Here is a 23,515-nt window from a genome sequence, read left to right as displayed (position 1 = left end):
GTCTAACCAGTAAACACCAGTGTGATGGTTTGCATGGGGATCTCTTAGAGTGTGTGTGTGTGTGTGTGTGTGTGTGTGTGTGTGTGTGTGTGTGTGTGTGTGTGTGTGTGTGTGTGTGTGTGTGTGTATGTATGTGTGTGTGTGTGTGTGTGTGTGTGTGTGTGTGTGTGTTTCTGTGTGTGTATGTGTGTGTGTGTGTGTGTGTGTGTGTGTGTGTGTGTGTGTGTGTGTGTGTGTGTGTGTGTGTGTGTGTGTGTGTGTGTGTGTGTGTGTGTGTGTGTGTGTGCGGGTGCGTGTGCGTGTGCGTGTGTTGTGGATTCAAGCGATAACATGCCCATGTGTGCAACCATGTGTGCATTATTGTGTGTGTGAGTGCAGGCCTGTTGTGTTTGTGTGAGCACGAGAGAGAGAGAGAGAGAGAGAGAGAGAGAGAGAGAGAGAGAGAGAGGAGAGGGAGAGGGAGAGGGAGAGAGTCAGAATTTTTCTGTTCAGGGATTACCGGGTTGCCATGGTGATTAGTTAGAGTGAGGTAGGGCCATCTCTACAGGGAAGGAGGAGAGGGAGGAGAGAGGAAGAGAAAGAGGGAGGAGAGACAGGCTGCCATATAAAAAGAGCTATGAATATCCATGGCCATAGTAGCAATGTACTGAAGCTCCCCCACAGAATGGCCTGCTCGGTTTGTGAATGGAGAGAAGCAACATGTAAGTAAGTGAATAAGTAAAAAGTGATCACTCCTCCTACTCTCAGCTCACAAAACTGACATTGATGCACTTCATCAATCGCATACAATACATACACCTCCTCAGAGGGTCAAACAGAAGGGGCGACTCCAGAACTAATGTGTCACTTCAGCAAGAAAGAGGCTAACTTCTGCATGAACCGAGGCTTTCCGGTTGAGGAGTTCTCTCTCATATTGGCCATCCTGATGCACCCAGTGTGTTGCAAATGGCAATGTTACACAACAACTGACACCGCTAACTGTGACCCTTTCTTCCATCCATGTGATCTGTTGGGGTAAGTCCTCCATGTTCTTTTAATTAAATCACAAAATAGGTCAAAACAAACAAGATGCCCAGGGGTTGGACAAAAGATTCATGCAGAGCTCGCCATTCTGTTTTTGGGAATGTTCCCAACCATGTAGCCTACATTTCTAAATGCTTGTTAGAGGTTCTTGGTCTTGCATATCATCACTGTCCAGTAAAAACCTCCATCTGTTTGTTTTAGTATACTTTTAATATGTAGAATAATGTGTTCAATTCTTGGCTGAGAAAGTTATCCTAATTCTTAATCTAAATTAAAAAAAACTATATTGTGTAACAAATTGACCATCACATGGGACATGTTTCATAGCTCATAGAAAATGGTCCATTGGGCGATACATGGTTTTTACGGCAAGGATAATACCTTTAATACTTCACACTGATTTTATAATGTATCAGTGGTATCAAAGTATTCAAATGTTGTACTTATATACAAATACAAATGTAAGAGCTGGCTTTAAATGACTACCTTACACAAGCATACAGCAACAAATACAGGAAAGTAAAAGGAGCAAAATGCAAAAAAAAGTTATTTTGTTACTGGAGGATGTTGACAGAGTTTGCTTAATGTTTAAAATAACATCATATTTTACAAAATGATCATTTTAAAGGAAACATAAACAAAGCTGATTAGTAAATGTAGTCTAATAAAAAGTAACATTTTGCCTCTGAAATGTAGTTAAGAAGTATAAAGTGACAAAGTACAAGTATCTCAAAATTTGATTTGAGTGTCTTTTGGAGAGGAAATGTAATGTGAAAAAACTTTGTCTTCTTCTAATTATTCTGTCCTTGGTTCATAGATCAGATTTCTATGTTGTTAATCAAAGTGTTTCCCAGATATGACAGAACCACAGGAAGTAACTGAAGTGCCAAAAGACAGAATGACAGCATGAGAGGAAGGGCGAGAGGATAGAGGAGAGAGAGGCGTGGAGGAAGGAGAGCGTGAGGGGGTGTTAGGGGAAGACAAGCACTCGTGGGGGTCCCAGCTTTTAAATAATTCAGAGAGACTCACAGCACTCAGTGCAGAGGAGTAGCACTGTCAGGTCAGCTCATTCACTGCAGAGGAGAGGGAGAGAGGGAGAGGAGAGGACTGTACAGAGAGAGAGAGAGAGAGAGAGAGAGAGAGAGAGAGAGAGAGAGAGAGAGAGAGAGAGAGAGAGAGAGAGTGTATAAAGATAGCATCAGAAGAGGAAGACATTACTGTGGGAGAGTTTGCCTGCATGTTTGTGTATGCATATGTACATTTGTGTGCCATCTGCGCATGTGTATCCTTTGTGTGTTAAAATAGACAAAATGAAGGAGAACAGGTCGTTTCCTCCTGGAACTTTTAGGTTTCTCTTAGTCACCACGGTAACCGCCTCCTCCCTACATCCTGCACTCCTTTGCTTAGTTCACTCTTCCCTCCATCTATCCCTCCCACTCTCTTTTGACTCCTCCTGTAACCCTCTTCATTTGCTGCATTCCTTCCACCCCTCATCATTCAAATCACTTGTTTATTTATTGGGTTATCATCAGGCTCCTGAATTTCAGTCTTACCTGTATTAAGCATGATGCAAAATCCATAACAAGATGAAATATTGTAATCCCATTTTATGGTTAACTTCCATCATAACTCCGCCTCCTCGTACCTGTCTGGTCTCTCTCTCCTCCCCATCTATCATTTCCTGCAGGTTTGACTTTGCGATTGGGGACTAGAGGTCACCGCAGTGGGCTAGAGGGAAAAAAACAAAATGAAACATTTAATAAAAGATAAGCAACAGGATGCAAAAATAGAAAGATCTCATATTTGAGAAGGCAAGACTACCCCGCAGGTTTTAGAGGGTCAGGATTATTCACAGAAAAATTATTACATTAGGCTAAGGCAGTCCTGGAAATAAAAGGTGGCGTGAGGTTATTTAAGGGGTGGAAACCAGAGCAGAGATACTCACACCTTAGCAAGAGAGAGATAGTTTGACTATAAATTATTACATGTTCTTATGTTTTTTTAACCATGACCATCTGTAATCTGTCTTCTTTATGGCTGCTACTGAAAAATACATTTTAAAAGATATAAAAATACTACCAGTCTGTCACAATCATGTTGGCCTGATAAGGCTAATTTTAAAATAATATAAAACAGGTAGGGACGAGAGATGCAATTAACTTTGACATGGTCACTATTTAGAACCACAAACACTGTACGTGCATAAGACGTGCCTAAGAGCACTGAATATTAAATGGTGATGTGTGACTTTGTGAGGGGAAGACACTGGCATCGCTAGCTGAGCTGAGTAGCCTCAGAGGTATGCCACATCCTCCCCTCCCTCCCCCCCTCTCCTCCGCCACTACCCCGCCCCCGCCTCTCAAGCGCGTCGCCTCGCGGAGCGGTGTTCAGCACGGACAGCAGCACCGTACGACCCCGCGCACAGCTCACCTGGCCCCGCAGAGGTATTTCTATTTCCCCCGTTTTCCTGGGCGAAGAAGTGCTGACCGACGGAGAGCCCTGACGTCACCATGCCAGGTAGAGAGTGAAGGAGGCTTTGGGTCGTGAAGAGGAGGGAGTATTACTGGGGGTGTTGGGGTGGCCTCTCCATCGCGGTGAACACCTTTCGGGCTCGGACGCACGCACGATGATGGACGCCTGGCTGCTGCTGCTGGCTCTCCTCGCCATTGCGGGAGGTGAGTCTAATGGCTCCATCGATGCACCTTTGTGTACATCGTCACCTTTATAGGGCCAACAGCACCGCGCGTTCGTGCTTTCAGGAGGTCTGAAATAGGTTTCTTTAAAGTAACGAGGAGTGAGCGTGATAACAAAAGGAGTGGGTAGATGCTGAGGAGAGGCAGACGTGGAGAAAATGACTCTTTCATTGCTGTGTCACCATTTTTCTCATTACAGCGGCGAGCGCGACAGAATGATATAAATATTGCCCACTCTATATATCAGATGCGCAAACTGAAAAAACATTAGCAACTGCATGAGTTGATAAAACGTCTACAACCTGAAATAAATCCTTGTAATTTAGGGTATCTGTTGTAATTAATAGAGAGGCCTTACTTTATAAAGTAACATCATCATTATTGGATGGACGAGGTAGTATTGCTATATGTATTGTTGGAATAAATTGCACTTTTCCAACAAATAACGACAATATGGCTAATTCTGAGGGTATTTTAAAGCATTTAAATGTGCCCACACATTGTTTTTTGCTGCTAATCGGCTGAGCATTTATTACAAAATAGCTTGCACAGCAGGTATAGAAGGCTTTTTGAGTAGGCATGCAATTTACGACACATTAACCTTCCTAAGAAAAAGACTAATCCACTGTTGCACCAACTATCCTTTCCATTCTAAATATACATTAGTGAGAGAGAAAGAAAGAGGGGTGGGGGAGAAATAATGTTATCATCCACTTACTCCCCTTCTTTCTCTCTCTCTCTCTCTCTCTCTCTCTCTCTCTCTCTCTCTCGCTCTCTCTCATTAACACTGAGGTCCAACATTGAGTAGGCAGGTTAATGAGAGACCCATTGAGCTAAAGCAACTTCTACATCCTGTCAGAGGACAGATGATGTGTCAATCAGCAGAGTAGGAAAAGCCTTCTGCCTCAGCATGCAGATAAATGGTCTTTTTGTCTTTGTGGAGGACAGGAGTGGATGAGCCTTATTTATAACACTGTTGTTGCTTGCATTTAGAGCAAACATGGTATGCGTTAGGGTGTTTAGACATATTTGACCTCCGTAAATTGGCTCCAATTTGTTGTTAAATTCTGAGCGGAAAACACATCAGCTGATTGGTTGAATTACGGCTGCCTTAATATTTTCAGCCAATCCATAGTAGTGACAGGGCAGAGGTGCCTCCAAAGGGAAAAGACTGTCTCTTCCTGGCTGTGTAGCAGCACACATAACCACACACTATCTCACCTTCACACACACAAGCCTGGCCATCTGCCTTGCACTGAGTAACTGTTCATCATCACCCATGGTGACAACATGCTCCTGCTTTCTCTGCAGCACACACACACACACACACACACACACACACACACACACACACACACACACACACACACACACACACACACACACACACACACACACACACACACACACACACACACACACACACACACACAGAAAGTGAGCTTTACACTTCACAATACATCCAGATGTACTGTATATTCAAAACTACAGCATACAGTAGAAATGAACCTGAATCAATCTGCCCTTTAATACGCACCATATAAATTATGTGCTAGAACATTGAGAAACTCTATTTTAATAGAATACTTAAGTTAATGTTGGATTTTGTTAATAACCGTTGTGCAAAAACTCAGCATGTTTTACAAATATAAAAGCCCTGTTATAATAACTTAAAAGAGTGGGATGGTGCGTTAATCAGGGGAGCACTGGTTCCAGTCCCACTGCAGTCAGCATGTCGTTGACACATTTCAACCCAAACTGCTCCTGTGGGGACTGTCCACAGTATTGAATGTATGAAAGTTGCTTTGGTTAAAAGTGTCTAACAAGTGACATGTAAAACAATGTAACATATCAAAAATATTCATTGAACTGAAGTCATTTTAGGTCTCTTTTTATTACAAAGAAGGATTTAACCAAACAGAATATTGTCATAAATATAAACCGAACTTAAAACAGAGCAAACTAATAGGACAATAATTCATCTTGTTTATGAAGCCGCTGTGAAGTTCCCCCGAGCACTATGTTTTGTTTGTTGATCATTCTTTTACTTCAGACAAGAATGCAGTATAAATGCTACCAACAAGAAATATCACTCTTAAGAGCTCCATAAGCAGTGGTGTACTAATGAGTCATCTCCCCTTAAGAGAGAAAATCTGATTAGCATCATCCTCTGAGACTGTAAACTCAATCCACACTCAAACGTTTGAAGAAATGAGCACATGGTCGCACACCTGGGCATAAGTTTACAGTATGATAACACATTTCAGAGTTTCTAAATCACATAATTGTTAAACTTGTATGCACACAGACTCAGTCTTTTTCTTATGCCCTCACATTGGTGGTGATTGAATGAGTGAGAAAAACCCTTTACTGTTAATACTTTCTTACATAAGACTAACATACACAGACAAGCACGCAAAACCAATCTTGCATTCAGTGGCTTTGCAAGGGCGCTCAAGGACATTTCACCACCTGTCCCAGATGCTGCCGCAAGGATGTGGCCATCCTGCTGTGTGAGGAGGATGTCTCCTGTCACTTCCCCTGCAGGCCATACATAATAAACAGGTCTGTGGTGCTGAGTTGACCTGATGCAGGGGTTACTGGATATGGAGCACGGTGTGCAAGAGTCTCATCACCCAAGGACGTTAAAATGTGCTTGGGTTAGTTTTACAGCACCGCTTTTATCAGCTGCATCTTAAAACAGATGTATTTGACGCACAGCCAAGTCATCCTCGTTGCTTGTGTGACTGTGTGTGTGTATGCAAGCGCCATAATCTTTTCCCACTGCTTTATGAATGCACTTAGTGAATATCAACTAACCATTTCCTTGGCGTTGTTACAGTCTAGAAAGTTCTCCACAGTCAGTTTAGCCTGTCATCACTTTTCTGCTGCACTGTTCCAGCCCACTGATCTCTGCAGCATATCAACCTGCACATTACAACCGCCCTCCTTTTGTCTCTCTCTCACACTCTGTCACTTTATCTTGCTCTCTCATTTCCTCTGTCTCTATCTCTCTGGCCTGACTCCCAACACACAGCAGCAACAGGATCAGATCAGTGATATGGGCTGTATCTGGGATAAGAAATTCACAGCAGTCACACAAAAGAGGCCTTCATGTGTATGTGAGAACGTGTGTGATCCCATGTGTACAACTGTGGGCTCATGTGTGATTTGTGCAAGATTGTGTGTGTGTGTGTTTGTGTGAATGAATTTGCAGCAGTAGTAGCCGCCAAAGCAGTGTGTGGCCCTGGAGATTAAAGGGAAGCAGAGCACAAAGGTTTAATAGAAACTGAAGCCATGGAGAAGAAGCAGATAAGAGACACTTGGAATGTCAAGAGTATTAATTTAAGAAAAAGGTTGACTTACAACAAGGCAAGGTTTTTCTAATGTTGCTCTGATGCCAGAATCTGTAGATGTGTATCCAAAGACAAAGCTATAAAAAAAAATAACAAAAAGGATCATGCCTGGAAAAGTGCAATGACGCTAGACAAATATATGCATATTAACAGAAAAGCCTTTGTAGAGTGCACAAAAAGGTACAAGTATAAGTACACATATGGTCTAGTCTCTACTATTCCATCTCTATATGTGGGCAAATAATTCACAGGCTCAGACCTGGTGAAAACATAGCCTCATTTGTATAGACATCCAGAAATGGTTTAGGTAACAGCCGTTATAAAAGACATCATGCAGTTCAAATGATGTATTCTATTGCAATCCCTGAAATATGCACCACTAGAGTTAGAAAGCTATACCATCGGGCACCTGACAGCTGAGCTCCTTTGGCTGTAAATAATATAAATGAACCAAATCACCTGTACAAGGATTACATAGCATAGAGGGTTTTCACTGTAGATTATTTAGTGGTCTTAACCACGCACTTGCACAAGCTATGATGCCATTTTTTTCTGCACAATAACATAGAAACATTGAGATTCAGCTGAATAGAGTTAGAAAATGTAAGTCAAATGTGTAAATGTGCCTTTGTAAGTAAACTCTGTGTATTTCTAAGGTTGGATCAATCTTTGGCCCCATGCATTTTTGATAATTTGCATTAAAAAGGTCTCAGTGCAGTTGTCTGACACTAGTTAGCATACCATATGATTAATGGTCACGATTTCGATTTTAAGTCCAAAATGAGATCGATCTGAGGCTTCAATTTGGATCATGAATGAAAAAGCAGCTCAGGTGATACACGTAGCATGTTGATTGAGCTCCACACCCGCATGCCCGAAGAAAAAAAGCAGATAGAAGCAAATAGAAACAGCAACACTACAAAGACAATTTAGCTAGCTTAGTGGTTACAACGTAGCTGATAAGACACACCATATTAGCAAATGCAAAGTCGGAGATGTCGGAGAAACACCCGGAAACAACAGAACCTGAAAGTCCTTGAACAACTAACGCGTCATAGACTAAGAGAAGTATTTTGTAGGCTGCAGAAGTTTTAGAAACGCTGAGCAAAGTGTTTCGAGACTGATGACTTTTTGATACTGCTCTCGCGCTATTTTCACTTAAAGCTGATTGCACATCTAAATCGCGTTGTACGGTAAACCTATGGGCGCCGACAAGGTGCATTCAGGTGTAGCTACCTGGTAAACCTAATAGTTTAAAGTAGGCTATCCTTCTGCCATCTAGTGGCTCTTCCTCTTATTTTTGTTTAACAGGTTGCAATGAAATAGGCTTTTGTTATTTCATATTCACTCTGGTACATTCCACAAAAAGATGGTTGAGGGCTAAAACTAATGAATCTGCTGACCTTTGCGAATTAACATAGAGCCTGGAAATTCAGTGATGAAACATGAAAGTGAATGAAATATCAAATTGAATTATGGATTCAATAAGAGAGGCACCCCTAGCTATGATGATCAATTAATCTATCTTAATTGTTTATCCATAAAAGATGATATCAAATAATGAAAATGGCCATCAAAATGACTCCACTCTTGTTTTTCAGACAGATTTTTGGGGATTTTTAACTACTGAATGATCAACAATGATTTTAAAGATGGTTTGATTGTTTACGTTGTTTTTTAAAAATTATCTAATAAATTAGTACACTTGTTGTTTCAGCTCTTGTTTGAGCAATCAGGCTTTTATCCTATACAATGGATGGAAGAATTCCAAAATGTTTCCTTTTTGATTTTGCATTTAATTTCTTACAACATAAAAGCTGACTTTATATTAGGAGTTTGTGATAAGGTTTATATGGATATCAGTAACTGGTATAATTGAAAAGATGGTAGATGTGTACAAATTGGTTTGTGTTATTGTTGTAAAATGTCAATTCTTAGCAACTTAAAAAGTACAAGTCATTTAGCCACATTTTTCTTGACTAAAGTTTGTAGAATCTGGCGACAATAAAGCTTCTTCCGGCCTCAGTTAGTTCAAAGTAGGATGGCTTTATTTTTGCAATGCTCTAACATTGCGGCTAGATGGAGGATCAATATTAATATCTCAGTTCTATGGGCACTACAGAGCCAATTGGGTGCTGCCAGTAGATAAATGGTTTTCTCCATTATTGATTTAAGAATATTTAAGTATGAAAGGTCCCATCTGCAGCCAAAAAGCCTTTTTGGCAGCGAGTGGAGCAGAAAGGGACCCTACTATCCCTTAACCTTTTTCTCAATGAGTGAGCTGTATAAATAGAGATCATCTCTGTAATAGTCTTAGCGGGATAATTCAATTTAGCTCTCGCTTCGCCCTCATTTTCTCCACATTTGTCTTTGCAGCGTGTGTGGACTCTGGCCTAAGAAGCTCTGTATATTGCAAACGATGTGCTGTAGTATTTAACGATTGATGATTTTATATGATCAATCAAATTAGTTTGCAGCACTCCTCCAAAGACTAGGAATAACCCCTACATGGTCGATCAGCACTCTAAGATCAATGCTGTTAAAGAGATCAGACTCTCATCATGGTTACCATCTCGTCTGCTCCGGTTCTGCGTGTTATCTGCGTGGTGGTGTGTAACTTCCGTCGCTCAAGGGTCTAATGGGGAGCCCTGCTGAAACATTCATTGTGTCACATTAAGTTTGCAATATTTGCACTGGAAAACTACCTGAGCTACCAGCAACATTACAACCTCTCAGCTTGGCCTTGAACATGGCAGCGTGTCATATGTTGAGAGGGAGAAAGATCAATCTGTGTTTAGAAGCATCAGTGAGTGCTGAGGATGAACACTAACCTGTTCATGCAATGATCAGGTTAGATTGTGTGCATATTTCTGTTGTTGAGATAAGAATGAACCAGAAAAGCTCTCCCTTTCGGTCCGTAATTTCTCTCAGTGTCGTACAATATTAGCCTAGACTTTCATCCTGAGCCCATGCATGCAAATATTTTTGGATAAACTAAAAGTATGAGGAGATACCAAGACTGCATCAACACATGTAGATTCAAATTCCAGTCTTTTATTCTAGTAAGTGCTGGAGTTGATGCAGAAATATTGAGACCATTCAAACATTTTGAGAGCCTTTGTCACATGTCCACATCTTCTAAGAATATACATTGATTGTAACTATTTTCAGATTTACACAAAAAATAACTTTTCCTTGGCCTGTTAAAATGTATTGTTACGTTTTGCACGAATGCTCAAATTAATGCTGTTTTAATTACCAACAACTGAATATCATTTGGCAATTGAGCAAGACTTTTGACCATTTAATATAATAATTTTGAGTATGAAACTTCCATTTACATTGTGAGTATGGCAGATGGATATGTAGGCGCTTTCTGCTTCATCATTGTTTAAGTGAACTGTATTAGATTTCTTTCTCTGTGTTATTGCCTTGGGCTTCTGGGAATAATATACATTACTCATATGGTTCAGGCACAGACAGTAGTGTTTATTTCCCTCATGAATACCTGCACACAAAAGAGACACACACACATGAGTAAAAGTAACTGGCGCCTGTGCACAATAAACAACCGGAGTGCTACACACACGTGCTGACAGGATGTGTATTGATGATGGTGGATTAGTGAGAGAAGGGGCAATAAATGGACAGTGGCTGTCAGCGACAGGGAGATGGAGATAACAGGAAGGAGGAGAGTGAGGGAGACAGTCAAGGGAGTGAGAAGAAAATACGCTTCGGCTCGAATGATGGAAAGATGGAGACGGTGTAAAAGAGAACGAAACTGAAGATATGGGACAGAGGACATCAAAAAAAGGGGAGGAGTGAGAAATTGCATTTTTAGTTTACGGCGGCATGGATAGAGCCCTCATTGATCCAGAGACAGAGGCTATCATTCCTGCTCAGTGAACACAGCACCGTACAGGGGGGGGGGGAGGAGGGCTGAGTGTCAGAGGAGCTCAGAAACACATTCAGAGGGAAAAGGTGAAAAACAGCAAAGAGAGTTGTGCATGTTTACAGCTTTTTCATTTCAAATGTTAAGGGCTATTCCATATTTTAACATCATTAATGCAACATTGCTATTTTGTGCATAATATGCACATGATAGAGGTGAGTAAAGGTTAAGAAAATGTAGTCTGGGATCTGTTTAGGTCTTTATATTTTATTCTATATTATTTGTTCCTTTTTCCCATTTGAGTATTTTAAAACATTTTTCTCTTACAGTGTTTGTTTGTGTATAGGCCCTTTTTGAATTCTGAAATTGTGAACAACACAATAACTGTGTTAGTCTTACTCACTTTTTCATGTTTGTTTTCCTGCCCTGTTAATAGCCTCTAAAATAGCACGTTTAAACATGACATCCTTGGTACCAAGTTAACAGCCTGTGTTTGTCTTCAGGGGCAAAGTATGAGGGAATTGTGAAAAGGGAAAGAGGCAGCTCAGGAGCGAGCAGATGCCAGAGAGGCAGGGAGTGAGTAGCGGAAGAGGGAGGCAGGAAGAAGGAGGTGCAGAACAGTTGTTTTTCTCCATGCGTCGTGTCTCTCAGTAAAACACCTCCCCTCCTGTGTGCTGTTGTGACAGCTCTGCCTGAACCCAACCACTCACACTGATACAGTCTGCTACAGAAGGAGGACAGGAGGGGAGACAGAGGGGGAAAGACAGGGGAAGGGAAGTGAGAGATGAAGTGAAAATAACCCAAAGCTACAAAAGACTGGCAGTTGGAAAGAAGTGCAACACAGCAGAGGAGAATAGAAAGAGACATGGCAGAAGCACGAAGAGAGCGATAAAGACAGGAAGGATAGCTATAGAGACATTCAGACTGGTTGACTCATTCTTATGATGTCACATCTTGTAAGAAGTGTGTATCGAGCTGTGCTGATGTGCTCCTGCCGGCAGTGATGAGTAATGCCATGTTACAAAGGCTTTGCATTCTCCGTGCACATGGATAGTCAGCTCTCAAAGCAGGCAGTGACGGCAGTGGCCAAACACAGAAACCCTAACAAGCAATTTCCTGCTTGTTACACTATGTATCCAACATGGTAAAAAGTATCTTGCCAAGTGCCAAGAGAGACACAGATGGCTGCACCCTTTTGACTCATGATAGAGGCAGATGATGATCACGATCATAATGTGTTCTCATTACAGGAGGCCACGGGGCAGACACAGAGGAGCGGTTGGTGGAGCATCTCCTAAACCCGGCCCACTACAACAAACTGATCCGTCCTGCCACTAATGGCTCCGAGCTGGTTACCGTGCAGCTGATGGTGTCGCTGGCACAGCTCATCAGCGTGGTGAGTTTGCATGTTACACACCCAAACACATGCTGTGTGCACCTTACACAGCTTTCCAGGATGTTACTCATCATTTCATTTTGGTTACAGTACATGAAAGATGCAGAACTCAGAATGATGTACTGTAGAAAGTGTTTGTTTGGTGAAAGCACTGCACCACACACCGCATGTGGTTCATGCTGGATCATTTTACTTAAGTTGATATTTTGACTCTGCAAAAATAGTTTGTATTTGTGTCTCGTAATTAAAGAATTAAATTGTCTAATGATGAAACTCCAAGGAACATCAAGTCAGTGTGGTAATGATTTAACCCTTGGCTCAAGGCGTCATCTGTTCACCAAACTCCATGGAAATCTAGGCAGGGAATTCTGAAAGTATTTTGTATAAAGAGAGGAAAACAACCAGTGGAAGGAGTATTAAAATCCTATACACAATTAGTAATACAAAACATAAACATACTCTTACTGGTAACAACCCTGTATTTAGTGATGTAATTATTGGGATCACAGTTTTAAAGGGGTATTTTGCAGACTTGTCTCAGCTTATATTGACTAAATCAAGATACCTCAGCTTTGCTAAAACAACGTTATTCCTTTTTTTAATCTATGCTAACCTTTAGCTTGTTGGAAGTGCTGTAATGAATCACTGACGTACCCATTTCATACATTTTGTAATGTATATTTCTTCTTTTTCTGCAGCATGAACGAGAGCAGGTGATGACCACCAATGTCTGGCTCACACAGGTGAGACTTCCCACTCTTCTCTTCATCTTACCATAATGTCCTTACAAAGTAAATGCTGTGCTACAAAGAGGGAAAATACACTACAACGGAAAGAAATTTCAAATGTAGGCCATGTAATGGTTATGTTGGGCCACCGTTCTAGGGGAGATATCAGAATAAACATGGCTGAATAAGCAAACATGTATCATACCGGTCACTGACTAATGTCAAACCAGTCTCTGACTAATAGTCCAGATCAAAAAGACTGAGCCATGCATTAAATATATGATTTTTTTGATGCTAAACCTTCAATATCACAGTTTTACTGCCAGGTCAGAGGAAGTTCATCACACACCACAAGGGATGTGGATGGTGTGTGGACTAATATTCCCTTTCTAACATAAAGTTAGTATTTTGATTTACATTATATAATCCTGGGCTACAGTGTTATTTTACCAGTAGACCATAGCAAATGAAGTGGTACAGTTGCTGGAGGGGACAGATGCATCCCTCTATATGTTTCACTGTTTGTGGCCGTGCAGCGTCTAATCCTGTTCCCTTGATGTGTATCAGCAGCTAGTGTCTGACAGAGACAGAGACATCTAACAAAACACAAGTTATTTGAAAAATATGAGCAAAAAACTAGTTTACACTAAAAGCACAGATAGCATATGATACCAAAAGCACTCAACACAAATGCTGAACCCTTATTTCTCAGCTGGTGAATTTGACAGTTTATGCTTACTTACCACTGTGAGTAATGTGACCCTTGTTGCGCTGCTACCCTCTCTTACATGGCTGGCTCTCCATATGCTTACAGCTGAGGCCTGAAACATGGTAAAGCATGTAGGTGTTCACATTTACACACACTAGGTATACAAATGCTTTGACCCACACACATCGTCAACATATGTGCTTGCTTTGAGGGCAGGTGCCAGAACATGTTACACAGCCGTGTGTTCAATTTGAGTGTATATTTAGATCTATATGAACATTTCCCCAAACAGGCTTCTGTGTTTATTGTTACCCTTGTGGATGCTGCATTTTAATTTGATTATGTATAGCTTTACGCATTGTTCTGTCTAATGTTCATGTAAATACACTTGGTCCTAAATTAGGATTTATGGCATGTAACAGAGCTTAGAATAGTCATCAGTGCTCTATGGATTGCTTGCTATCTGTAAGCAGGCGATCCAAGGACAGCTGTCCTGAGCCAAGACAAACTGTAATGACCACAATGCATCACAGTTAGTGCAGATGACCTAGCTTTGGCATTAAAGCTCCAACATGGCCATAACACATAAGAGCTAGACAAAACAGCTGTTGTAAGTCACTGAGGCTTCAATGTGGCAATGTCAATGACTGACCCGCAGCAGACAGAACAAGATAATACTGTGTTTTTAAGAAAAGGTGACACAGAGGATGCTGTGATGCACACATACACACACATGAAAAGCCTATGCCATTTTAATCATGCTGATTGGTTCTGAGCTGAATCATTCAGGGTTGGGGTGGGAATAAATGCTTCAATCTCTCTCTTTGACTTATAGTAAAAAGCTTGATGTAAGCGTGGAGGGACAAAGCACAGGATGTTCTCCAGGCTTGTGATGCATCATATTGACCGACTGACTGACAGACTGACAGACAGACTCAAAGACGAACAGAGGGACCTTCTGCTCTCAAGAAGTCCTCTTGCTGCTGTGTGATAGGTGCACGAATTATTAAACATTTTATTTTATTGGCCCTCAGGAGTGGCAGGACTATCGTCTGACTTGGATCCCTGAGGAGTTTGATGGGATGATGAAGGTCAGGCTGCCCTCAAAACACATTTGGCTGCCTGATGTTGTGCTCTACAACAAGTGAGTCACTCAGTCACCCTTCCTCCATCAATCCTGAAGACACACAGGCTCGCAGATGCATGCACGCTCATAAACCTGCACTCCTGAAGCACATACATTTGACAATTGCTAATGATTTTTAAAGCTAACTCCTCGGTGATTTGATCCAGCTGCCACCATTGAATGTCACTTCAGATAAGAACATCAATTATTGTATCACTGTGTAATACATGCAGGCCTGCCACACATGACTGAACCTGTCCACTTTAATCTGCTCATATCAGTCATGCTACATTACGATACAGTAGCCTACCTCCGTGCCACACTTCAAAGATGGAGTTATCTGCACTACACACACACACACAGATACTTGTTCAGATGCATACATTTACCAAAAAGAAAGAATTAAACAGTTCTACACATGATCATACTCTTCTTTTTTTTATGGTTGTTATAAAATGTGTGACTTATACCTGTTTATCTGCTAGCAGAGATACCTCATAAGTTACAGTGTATATTTTTAATCAGTTTAAAGCCTGGATCAACATACTAGCGGTCACAGCCGCATCCTTTGTGCATTGTGAGTACACCTTGCATGTTCAATTACCCAAACAGTACTGAAGGGTTATATCTAGCAAAACAATACTCATCATGATATATGGGTTTAAATTCAACATATTGTGAATTAATGAAATACTAAATATATTTTTAACACCATAGTCATAAAATCTGAGTAAATTGAAGTCACTTGTTTTATGCCATCAGCACAGTCAGCTCAACATTTGCATTCATCACAATCAAACAGTAAAGAAAGACAGAAAATGAGCCAGTCTGTCACAAGTCTTTGTTTGTAAACTTGTATTCAAAAATAAGAAATGTACATAACATAAATTACAAAACAGTATCACAAAACATATATCACCGCACTGCATCAGTGTGCCAATATTCTAACACTCTCTGATGATAGGATGGAAATTAAATAACACACCAATTTTGTTAAGATTATATAAACTATACATAGGGATATCCAGTTCTGATAAAGTTTTTGGGCTGTTGCCTGTTTTGCCCACTTGTTAATCCAGATTTGAGCGTAATTACAATTAGCTTGCATGTCTAGGTCAGATGAATGCGAACCACTTGTCTCAATGAAATGGAAACAGAGTGTCAGCCTACAGTATGTAAATCAGCTTATCTGAGTACAGTGATCTGTCTGGCCTTCTCCGCTTTCCCTGTCCCAGTCCTTACTTTACTAAAGATTAAAAGATCCCTGACCTGCAGACCTCTGGATAAAATGATCCTGTTAATCCCATGAAACCCAGGTCGGCACACTATCTTTCATATCCACTTCACTGCCTGGAACTCCTCTCAGTCCCATTACAGTAAACAGGACCATTAGCACTCCAAACAGCATAACTAAAGGTGATAATTCAAAAGTCTCAAATAGTTTTTTATATTTGGAAGAAAGTGTAAGTTTCTGAGAGTGCACTTTGCCAGGTGGGTCTTGTGTTATCAATGAAAAATGAGGAATTATGGTTTTGCAAATGTCAAATCTCCCATCATTAATTAGTTCCTTTTTTGAAATGCTTGAATAAATGGAAACCCTATCTACAGCTTTAAAGTTGTCAGCCGACTTCTGACCAAAGTGTCTAATTCGAGCCGTTAACTCGACCCAGTGTGACCTGCGAGCTGTGTTTCTGTCTAGACTGCGTGATCATCTTGCTCCTTGTATTTTCAGAACAGGTGTGTGTGAGTCTGCCGCACTAACCCCCCAAGATCCTAAAGCCCTTTAATGAACCCGTGTTGCATAATGAGATGCGTCATGTTCCACTGTTCATAAGACTTAAGGGAAAAATCTTATCACAGTTTGTTTTCAAATAAAAGTTTTGTTTATGTCTGACACTCCTTCATTTGTCTCTCTCCTCTCCATCTTCATCCCGCTCAGTGCTGATGGGGTGTACGAGGTGTCTTTCTACTCTAACGCGGTGGTGTCCCACGATGGCAGTATCTTCTGGTTGCCCCCAGCCATCTACAAATCAGCTTGTAAGATCGAGGTCAAGCACTTCCCCTTTGACCAGCAGAACTGCACGCTGCGCTTCCGCTCCTGGACATACGACCGCACCGAGATCGATCTGGTGCTGCGTGCTGACGTGGCCAGCATGGACGACTTCACGCCCAGCGGTGAGTGGGACATCATCGCGCTGCCAGGTAGACGAAACGAGAACCCGGCTGACCCAACCTACGTGGACATCACGTACGACTTCATCATTCGCAGGAAGCCTCTTTTTTACACCATCAACCTCATCATCCCGTGCGTGCTCATCACCTCTCTGGCCATCCTGGTGTTCTACCTGCCCTCCGACTGTGGAGAGAAGATGACGCTCTGCATCTCCGTGCTGCTAGCTCTCACTGTGTTCCTGCTACTGATCTCCAAGATCGTCCCCCCCACTTCACTAGACGTCCCTCTTGTGGGGAAGTACCTGATGTTCACTATGGTCCTCGTCACTTTCTCTATCGTCACCAGTGTGTGTGTGCTCAATGTGCACCACCGCTCCCCCACCACACACACCATGCCCCCGTGGGTTAAGCTGGTGTTCCTCAACAAGCTTCCTGCTTTGCTCTTCATGCGCCAGCCAAGGAACAGCTGTGAGCGCCAGCGGCTGCGCCAGAGAAGGAGGACCCAGGAGCAGAAGGAAGGTGGGCGTAGCGGGGAAGCAGGGGCCCTGATGGTGGGGCTCGGGCTGGGCAACGCTGGGGGGAGCGGAGGGGGGACCTCCACAGGGGTGTTCAGCAAGGAGGACAATGAGCCTTGTACCTGCTATGTGAACCGAGCGTCCGTTAAACAGTTTGGAGGGGATCTGGGAGGAGCAGGAGGGTCCATGGATGGTCTTAACAGGGTGAGAGAGGGCAGGGACGGGGGCGCTGGAAACGTGCCGCGGGGGAAGCAGGCGGCTGGAGGACCTGCTCTGACTCAGGCCCTGCTGGCTCAAGCCTGTCCGGGCTTCGAGGAGGCCGTGGAGGGGGTTCGCTTCATCGCCAACCACATGAAGAGTGAGGATGATGATCAGAGTGTGAGTATCATATTCTGTATGTTACCACTAACAGTAATAATCTCTGTTGCCTCGACCAGGACTAGACTAGTAGCATCAGATCAGTGATATAAAGGATAATAACTATATTGGCTGATTTTCTTACATATTCAAATAACCCAAGTTAACATTTTAAAGTAAAGCTTTAGTACTACAGATATAGATTGTTTTGATTTGACAGTAAATCAAATATAGCTGTCAACTTTGATTCAAGTTTGATTCATTATATGCTCCTCCAATACATTTTTTATACTAAGAATGGCATTAGTGACTGTTTAATCTAAAAGCTGTTGCTCAGAGTCACAAACACTCAGATAATTATCACCTGACTGCATTTCTCCTCAGCTTTATTTTATTAGCTCACTGGTTGGGTTTTACAGCTCAGCACTGTACTGTTATGGTTCCCTTTGCCCATTCGTTGTGACACACTAGGCAGGTGCTTGCAGAAAAAAAAGGATTCAGATGAACTCCTGCTTGGTTCCTGCCCAGCAGTGAACACATGCTCTGCTGATACATTAGCGCTCTACTGTGAGAGCCCCGGACAGACCTGCAATAATTTGTGAGGCAGTCGAAGCACAACAGACAACACATCTTCATTAACACAGACAGGCACAGTTAGTGATTAGCTGATGAACACAGTGGAGCAATTAGCAGCTAAAGAGACAGATATCTCTGGTTTGAAAAAACTAAAACAGAGCCATGAATTAATATTGTACTAAACGTTGTCAGGTAGTCAGAAACACAAACGCTAATGTGGTACCATGACAGATGGATGTACAAATTAGCAACAGTTAGCTAATACGTTCACTAAATCAATTTTATGACCCAATAACATCAATGTTTGTTTACAGCACTTTGCGCTGTGTCCAAGTTGTCTCCCTATGAATGTAAGCTTAAATAACTAAACACATAAAGAAAATGTTTAACTAGATTATTTAAGTGAAACACAAAAACACAAAGTGATGGCGAGGCCAATAAATCCTTTATTGCTGTAGTTTACTGCTTCGCAATTTCTTGCCAACACACTCTTTAATACAGATATACCTGTAATAAACAGATACCAGACTGCTGATGTATCACTTGGGCTCCTCTCCATTTTAAAACAAATATATTTTCTTGTCTCTTTGTGGATAAAATCATAGCATAAATACTCTACTTTATGTGCACATTACAAGCCATAAAAAGCATCATGAGGCGCACAGATTTGTCCTTTCAGGGTATCAAGTTATAGAGACGATAAAGCGGAGCAGCTCTGCCATTTTAAACGCATGGGGGAATACACCAGAGCATGAGCAGAGGAGACAGATCTGATGACGTAATCATATCTCTCTGAATATTCAACGCAGACATGTAATTATAGCAGCGGCGGCGTGACGTGTGCATAGAGAAGGAGTACAACTGGAGAAGTGCAGGAATAGAGGAACCAGGACGGCTGCTCTATCGGTTATCCTCAAGGCATCTTAGGGGACCGGCCCTGAATGAAAGACGCTGCCACGGGAATTAACAAACCTCCGTTATTCTGTGCATCATCCACATCGTTACCATCCCGTTGCCATGCCAACCGCCTTCTCTTGGCTCAGTTCGTGGCACTTCCCCTCCCCCAAGTAATCATCTCAGGGGTTTCAGTGTCACCCCTCTGTCTCTCCACGCTCCATCACTCTCTCAGCGCTTCTGATCATCAGAGCCGTGTGGTGGCACGAGTCTCCGCTCACATTAACCCCTCACCTCCATTAACCCTCTGCATAGGGAGAGACAGGGGGGTAGTTAGGGAGAGAGTGAGTAAGAGAGGTGGGATTCTGCTCCTCTTAATCTGTTTCTCCACCCCGTCCTGACCTCTTTTGTTCCTCTGCATCCACAGGTGAGCGAGGACTGGAAGTACGTCGCCATGGTGATTGACCGCCTCTTCCTGTGGATCTTCGTGTTTGTGTGTGTGTTCGGCACGCTGGGCATGTTCATGCAGCCACTCTTCCAGAATTACACAGTCAAGACCATCACCAGCTCGCCAGGCTGACCGTCGGTAGGCCGAGAACATGCCGACCTGACAGCTCCCCCCCCCGACCAATCAGCACAGCAGGACAAAGGCCAGAGGTGGTTTGGGGGGGGGGGGGGGGGGTGCGGGTCTGGGTTTTATTGTGTCTCTTGAACTGAAAAACTAGAACTGGAACTGAACAGCAATCACGCCCATTACCTTTATAGAAACGTTTTTGCAGCGAACAAGTGTTTTTCTTGGATGAAGAAAAAGGAAGACACAATCATACTCTTACCTGCAGGTTTTTGGCCGGATGTTTAATGGACCGACTTCCCTTTTCTGCTGGAAAGGCCCCTCCCTGCTCTCCTCTTCAGTCAGTCATGGAGAGAGGATTTACTCCTCGTTTAACCTTACGCCAGCTTATTAACACTTTCCTCTCAACGCTTTCTGCTTATTGACACACGACATGCCCTCCTTCAGCTTTGACATTACACATTCTCAATATCGACTGACGTCAGGGGGAGCTAATCAGAAAGGGAAGGATGGTTCATATCAAGGTTCTTGGTTTATTTTCTTTTTTTACTTCACTACAGAACTGATTCAGTATATTTTAACATAGCATAGCAGATTACCACAGTATAGCATTATGAATATATTATTAAGATTTAACTATGTGTTAGCTCATGCAAGGGTGAAATGCTGATACAGAGGATAAGGTGTGTTGTATGATTGTATAGATTAAACAAGAATGTGATACAAACTGTACTACACAGCCTGTGGTGCGCACACTAACACAACATGTGTTCAAGCAACAGTTTTAGGATAATACAGAGAGGGGACTTTAATTTAAGAAAATGCCAGGTTGCATTATTCAGTGACAGGATAAAGAAATAGATGCATGGACAGAGTTATGCACATTAAGTAGAAGACAGCAGGAGCAACAGCTGCTGTGAGATGAGTTCAGCTCCAGAGAAACTGGGGAATCTGAGCCAAGATGGTGGACAGGACCACCTCTATGATGGACAGTGGAGCATGATTTCCCAGAGATGGAGCTTCCTGAGCTCAGTAGAGATGGAGCAAATATCAGTGTTTGAAGAAGTAACGTGTAAATCAAATTATATTGATTGAATGAAGGGAATTCTATCATGGAAGTGAAGCTATTATGTGTATTAGTATGTAATTTCCTATTTCAGTATGTAATGTTCTGAGCATGTGTGTGTGTGTGTGTGTGTGTGTGTGTGTGTGTGTGTGTGTGTGTGTGTGTGTGTGTGTGTGTGTGTGTGTGTGTGTGTGTATGCGTGCCCCACATCCCGATGCATCACATCTGCCAGATTTAATGTTCAGAAGACAAACTGTATGTGTGTCCTCCCCTCCTTTCTATTTATATCTGGCAACCTCTCTCCAGTTTACTCTCCTTTATCTGGTCTTCCATGGACAAACACATTACTGACATTTAGTCCAATTAGAATAACGGTTACCTACTATCTCTATTCACTACAGTAGTTTTCCTTTTCATCACGGGCTGGCTGATTCTTCTTATTCCCACAATCTTCCCATGTTCCCTGACAACCAAGCGAGAAGCAGAAGGCCTTTTCAGGCATGCAGGGAGTGGGGGGGGTTGAATTAAATTTTCAATAAACAAGAGAGAAATGACAAGAGGGCCAAAGCTGAGGAAGTCGCACTAGGCAATAAGTCGCAGATGCAAGAGGAAAATATAAAAGATATGTTATATTGCAAATGTTTTTGACTATATAACGAGGTTGCAAACTGAATAAAAACAGGATAATATGACCAAGCAAGCACAATGCAGATAGCGAGGAGGAATAAAGAGGGAAAGGCAGAGACAAAAGACTGGTAGTGGTGTTACACCATTGAAAAGCCACTATAAACTCTGCAGAAATGCTGTCTAATCCTCAGTCACTGTCTGACTGCAAGAATCCTCAGCTCTCAATGGTTGCGTGTCCAAGTCTGCATCTCAGCTCTGTTCGGGCCTGGGAGCTCTCCCTTTCTGTCTCTAGACGATGGGATTACCCTGGGTATTTCACAAGTGTGAAAAGCCTATCAGAGACCTGTGAAAACTGTAGCCTGCATGGCTCCACACTGACAAGGTGTTGCTGTCCACTCTCTCTCTTTGACCTTTCCACTCTCCTTCTTTTCTTCTCACTTCCTCTCTCATCATGCTCCCCCATATTTCACCCTTCTCCTTCCTGACTCAAATCTGCTCCTGTGCACACCTTAACCAGTCCAATAAAGGTTGTAGGTTCAGATTAATCAAAGTATGTGTGTGTGCCATGTTTTCTTTCTCTCTCTCAAACATTCACATACCCTGTAGTCTGTAATTAAGTATAACTCAAACTTCCTATCAATCTTACACCACAGGATAGAAAGCAAGAAAGAGACGTTTCCTGGCTTTCTAATGTCCAGGCTTGTAACTTCCTTTTTACACACACACACACACACACACACACACACACACACACACACACACACACACACACACACACACACACACACACACACACACACACACACACACACACACACATACCTTTACACTCCTTTAGTGCGTTCTTTCTTCTGGGAAGCAGGTCTTTTAAACAATTATGGGTGTAGGACCCAGGTCCCTTTACGTTTTCATTACTCTGCTGTAAAAACAGGAGTCGCTCCCTGCACCTAAACGTCAAATTACCTGGTGAATTTCAAACCACATCAGAGGTAACTATCGACGGCTTAAACTACAACCTCCTATACTATTTGTATCATTATTACTACATGGATATGTCTTTGCTCATGATTCATGGATCTCCAATATATACACTAGACAAAAGTATTGAGACACTCCTCTTAATCATTGAATTCAGGTGTTTCCTTCAGTCCCATTGCCACAGGTGTATAAAATCAAGCACCTAGTCATGCAGTCTGCCTTTACAAACATGTGTGAAAGAATGGGTCGTTCTAAAGAGCTCACTGAATTTGAACATGGTACTGTAATAGGATGCCATCGTTGCAACAGGTCAGTTCGTGAAATTTCTTCTGGACTCAGAAACAGTGGAAACGCGTTCTGTGGAGTTACCAATCACGCTTCTCTATCTGGCAGTCTGAAAGACGAGTCTTGGTTTGGTGAATGCCAGGAGAACATTACCTGCCTGACTGCATTGTGCCAACTGTAAAGTGTGGTGGAGGAGGGATAATACTATGGGAGGTTTTTCTGGGGTTAGACTCTGCCTCTTAGTTCCAGTGAAGGGGAATCTTAGTGCTTCATTTTACCAAGTCATTCTGGACTATTCTATGCTTCCAACTTTGTGGAAACAGTTTGGGGAAGACCCTTTTCTGTTCCAGCATGACTGTGCCCCAGTGCACAAAGCAAGGTCCATAAAGGCATGGCCTTGATGAGTTTGGTGTAGAAGAACTGGACTGGCCCGCACAGAGCCCTGACCTCAACCCATTGAACACCTTTGGGATGATTGCGAGCCAGGCCCTCTCATCCAACATCAGGGTCTGACCTCACAAATGCTCTTTTGGATGAATGGGCAAAAAACA

At 42.4% G+C, this 23,515-nt stretch overlaps 1 protein-coding gene across 1 annotated transcript; it reads left to right on the top strand.

Moving 5' to 3' along the window:
- Positions 1–3,417: 3,417 nt before the first annotated feature.
- On the top strand, positions 3,418–22,223 carry chrnb2 (cholinergic receptor, nicotinic, beta 2). Its single transcript, XM_063879958.1, has 6 exons — positions 3,418–3,698; positions 12,215–12,360; positions 13,059–13,103; positions 14,832–14,941; positions 16,863–17,988; positions 19,865–22,223. Exons 1-6 carry the CDS (start codon positions 3,650–3,652, stop codon positions 20,015–20,017), a joined length of 1,629 nt encoding a protein of 542 aa, XP_063736028.1. The 5' UTR covers positions 3,418–3,649; the 3' UTR covers positions 20,018–22,223.
- Positions 22,224–23,515: the final 1,292 nt, after the last annotated feature.

The sequence above is a fragment of the Eleginops maclovinus genome, chromosome 3, assembly GCF_036324505.1.
Source record: "Eleginops maclovinus isolate JMC-PN-2008 ecotype Puerto Natales chromosome 3, JC_Emac_rtc_rv5, whole genome shotgun sequence".
Taxonomy (NCBI): domain Eukaryota; kingdom Metazoa; phylum Chordata; class Actinopteri; order Perciformes; family Eleginopidae; genus Eleginops; species Eleginops maclovinus.
This window is presented reverse-complemented; position numbering and strand designations above follow the sequence as displayed.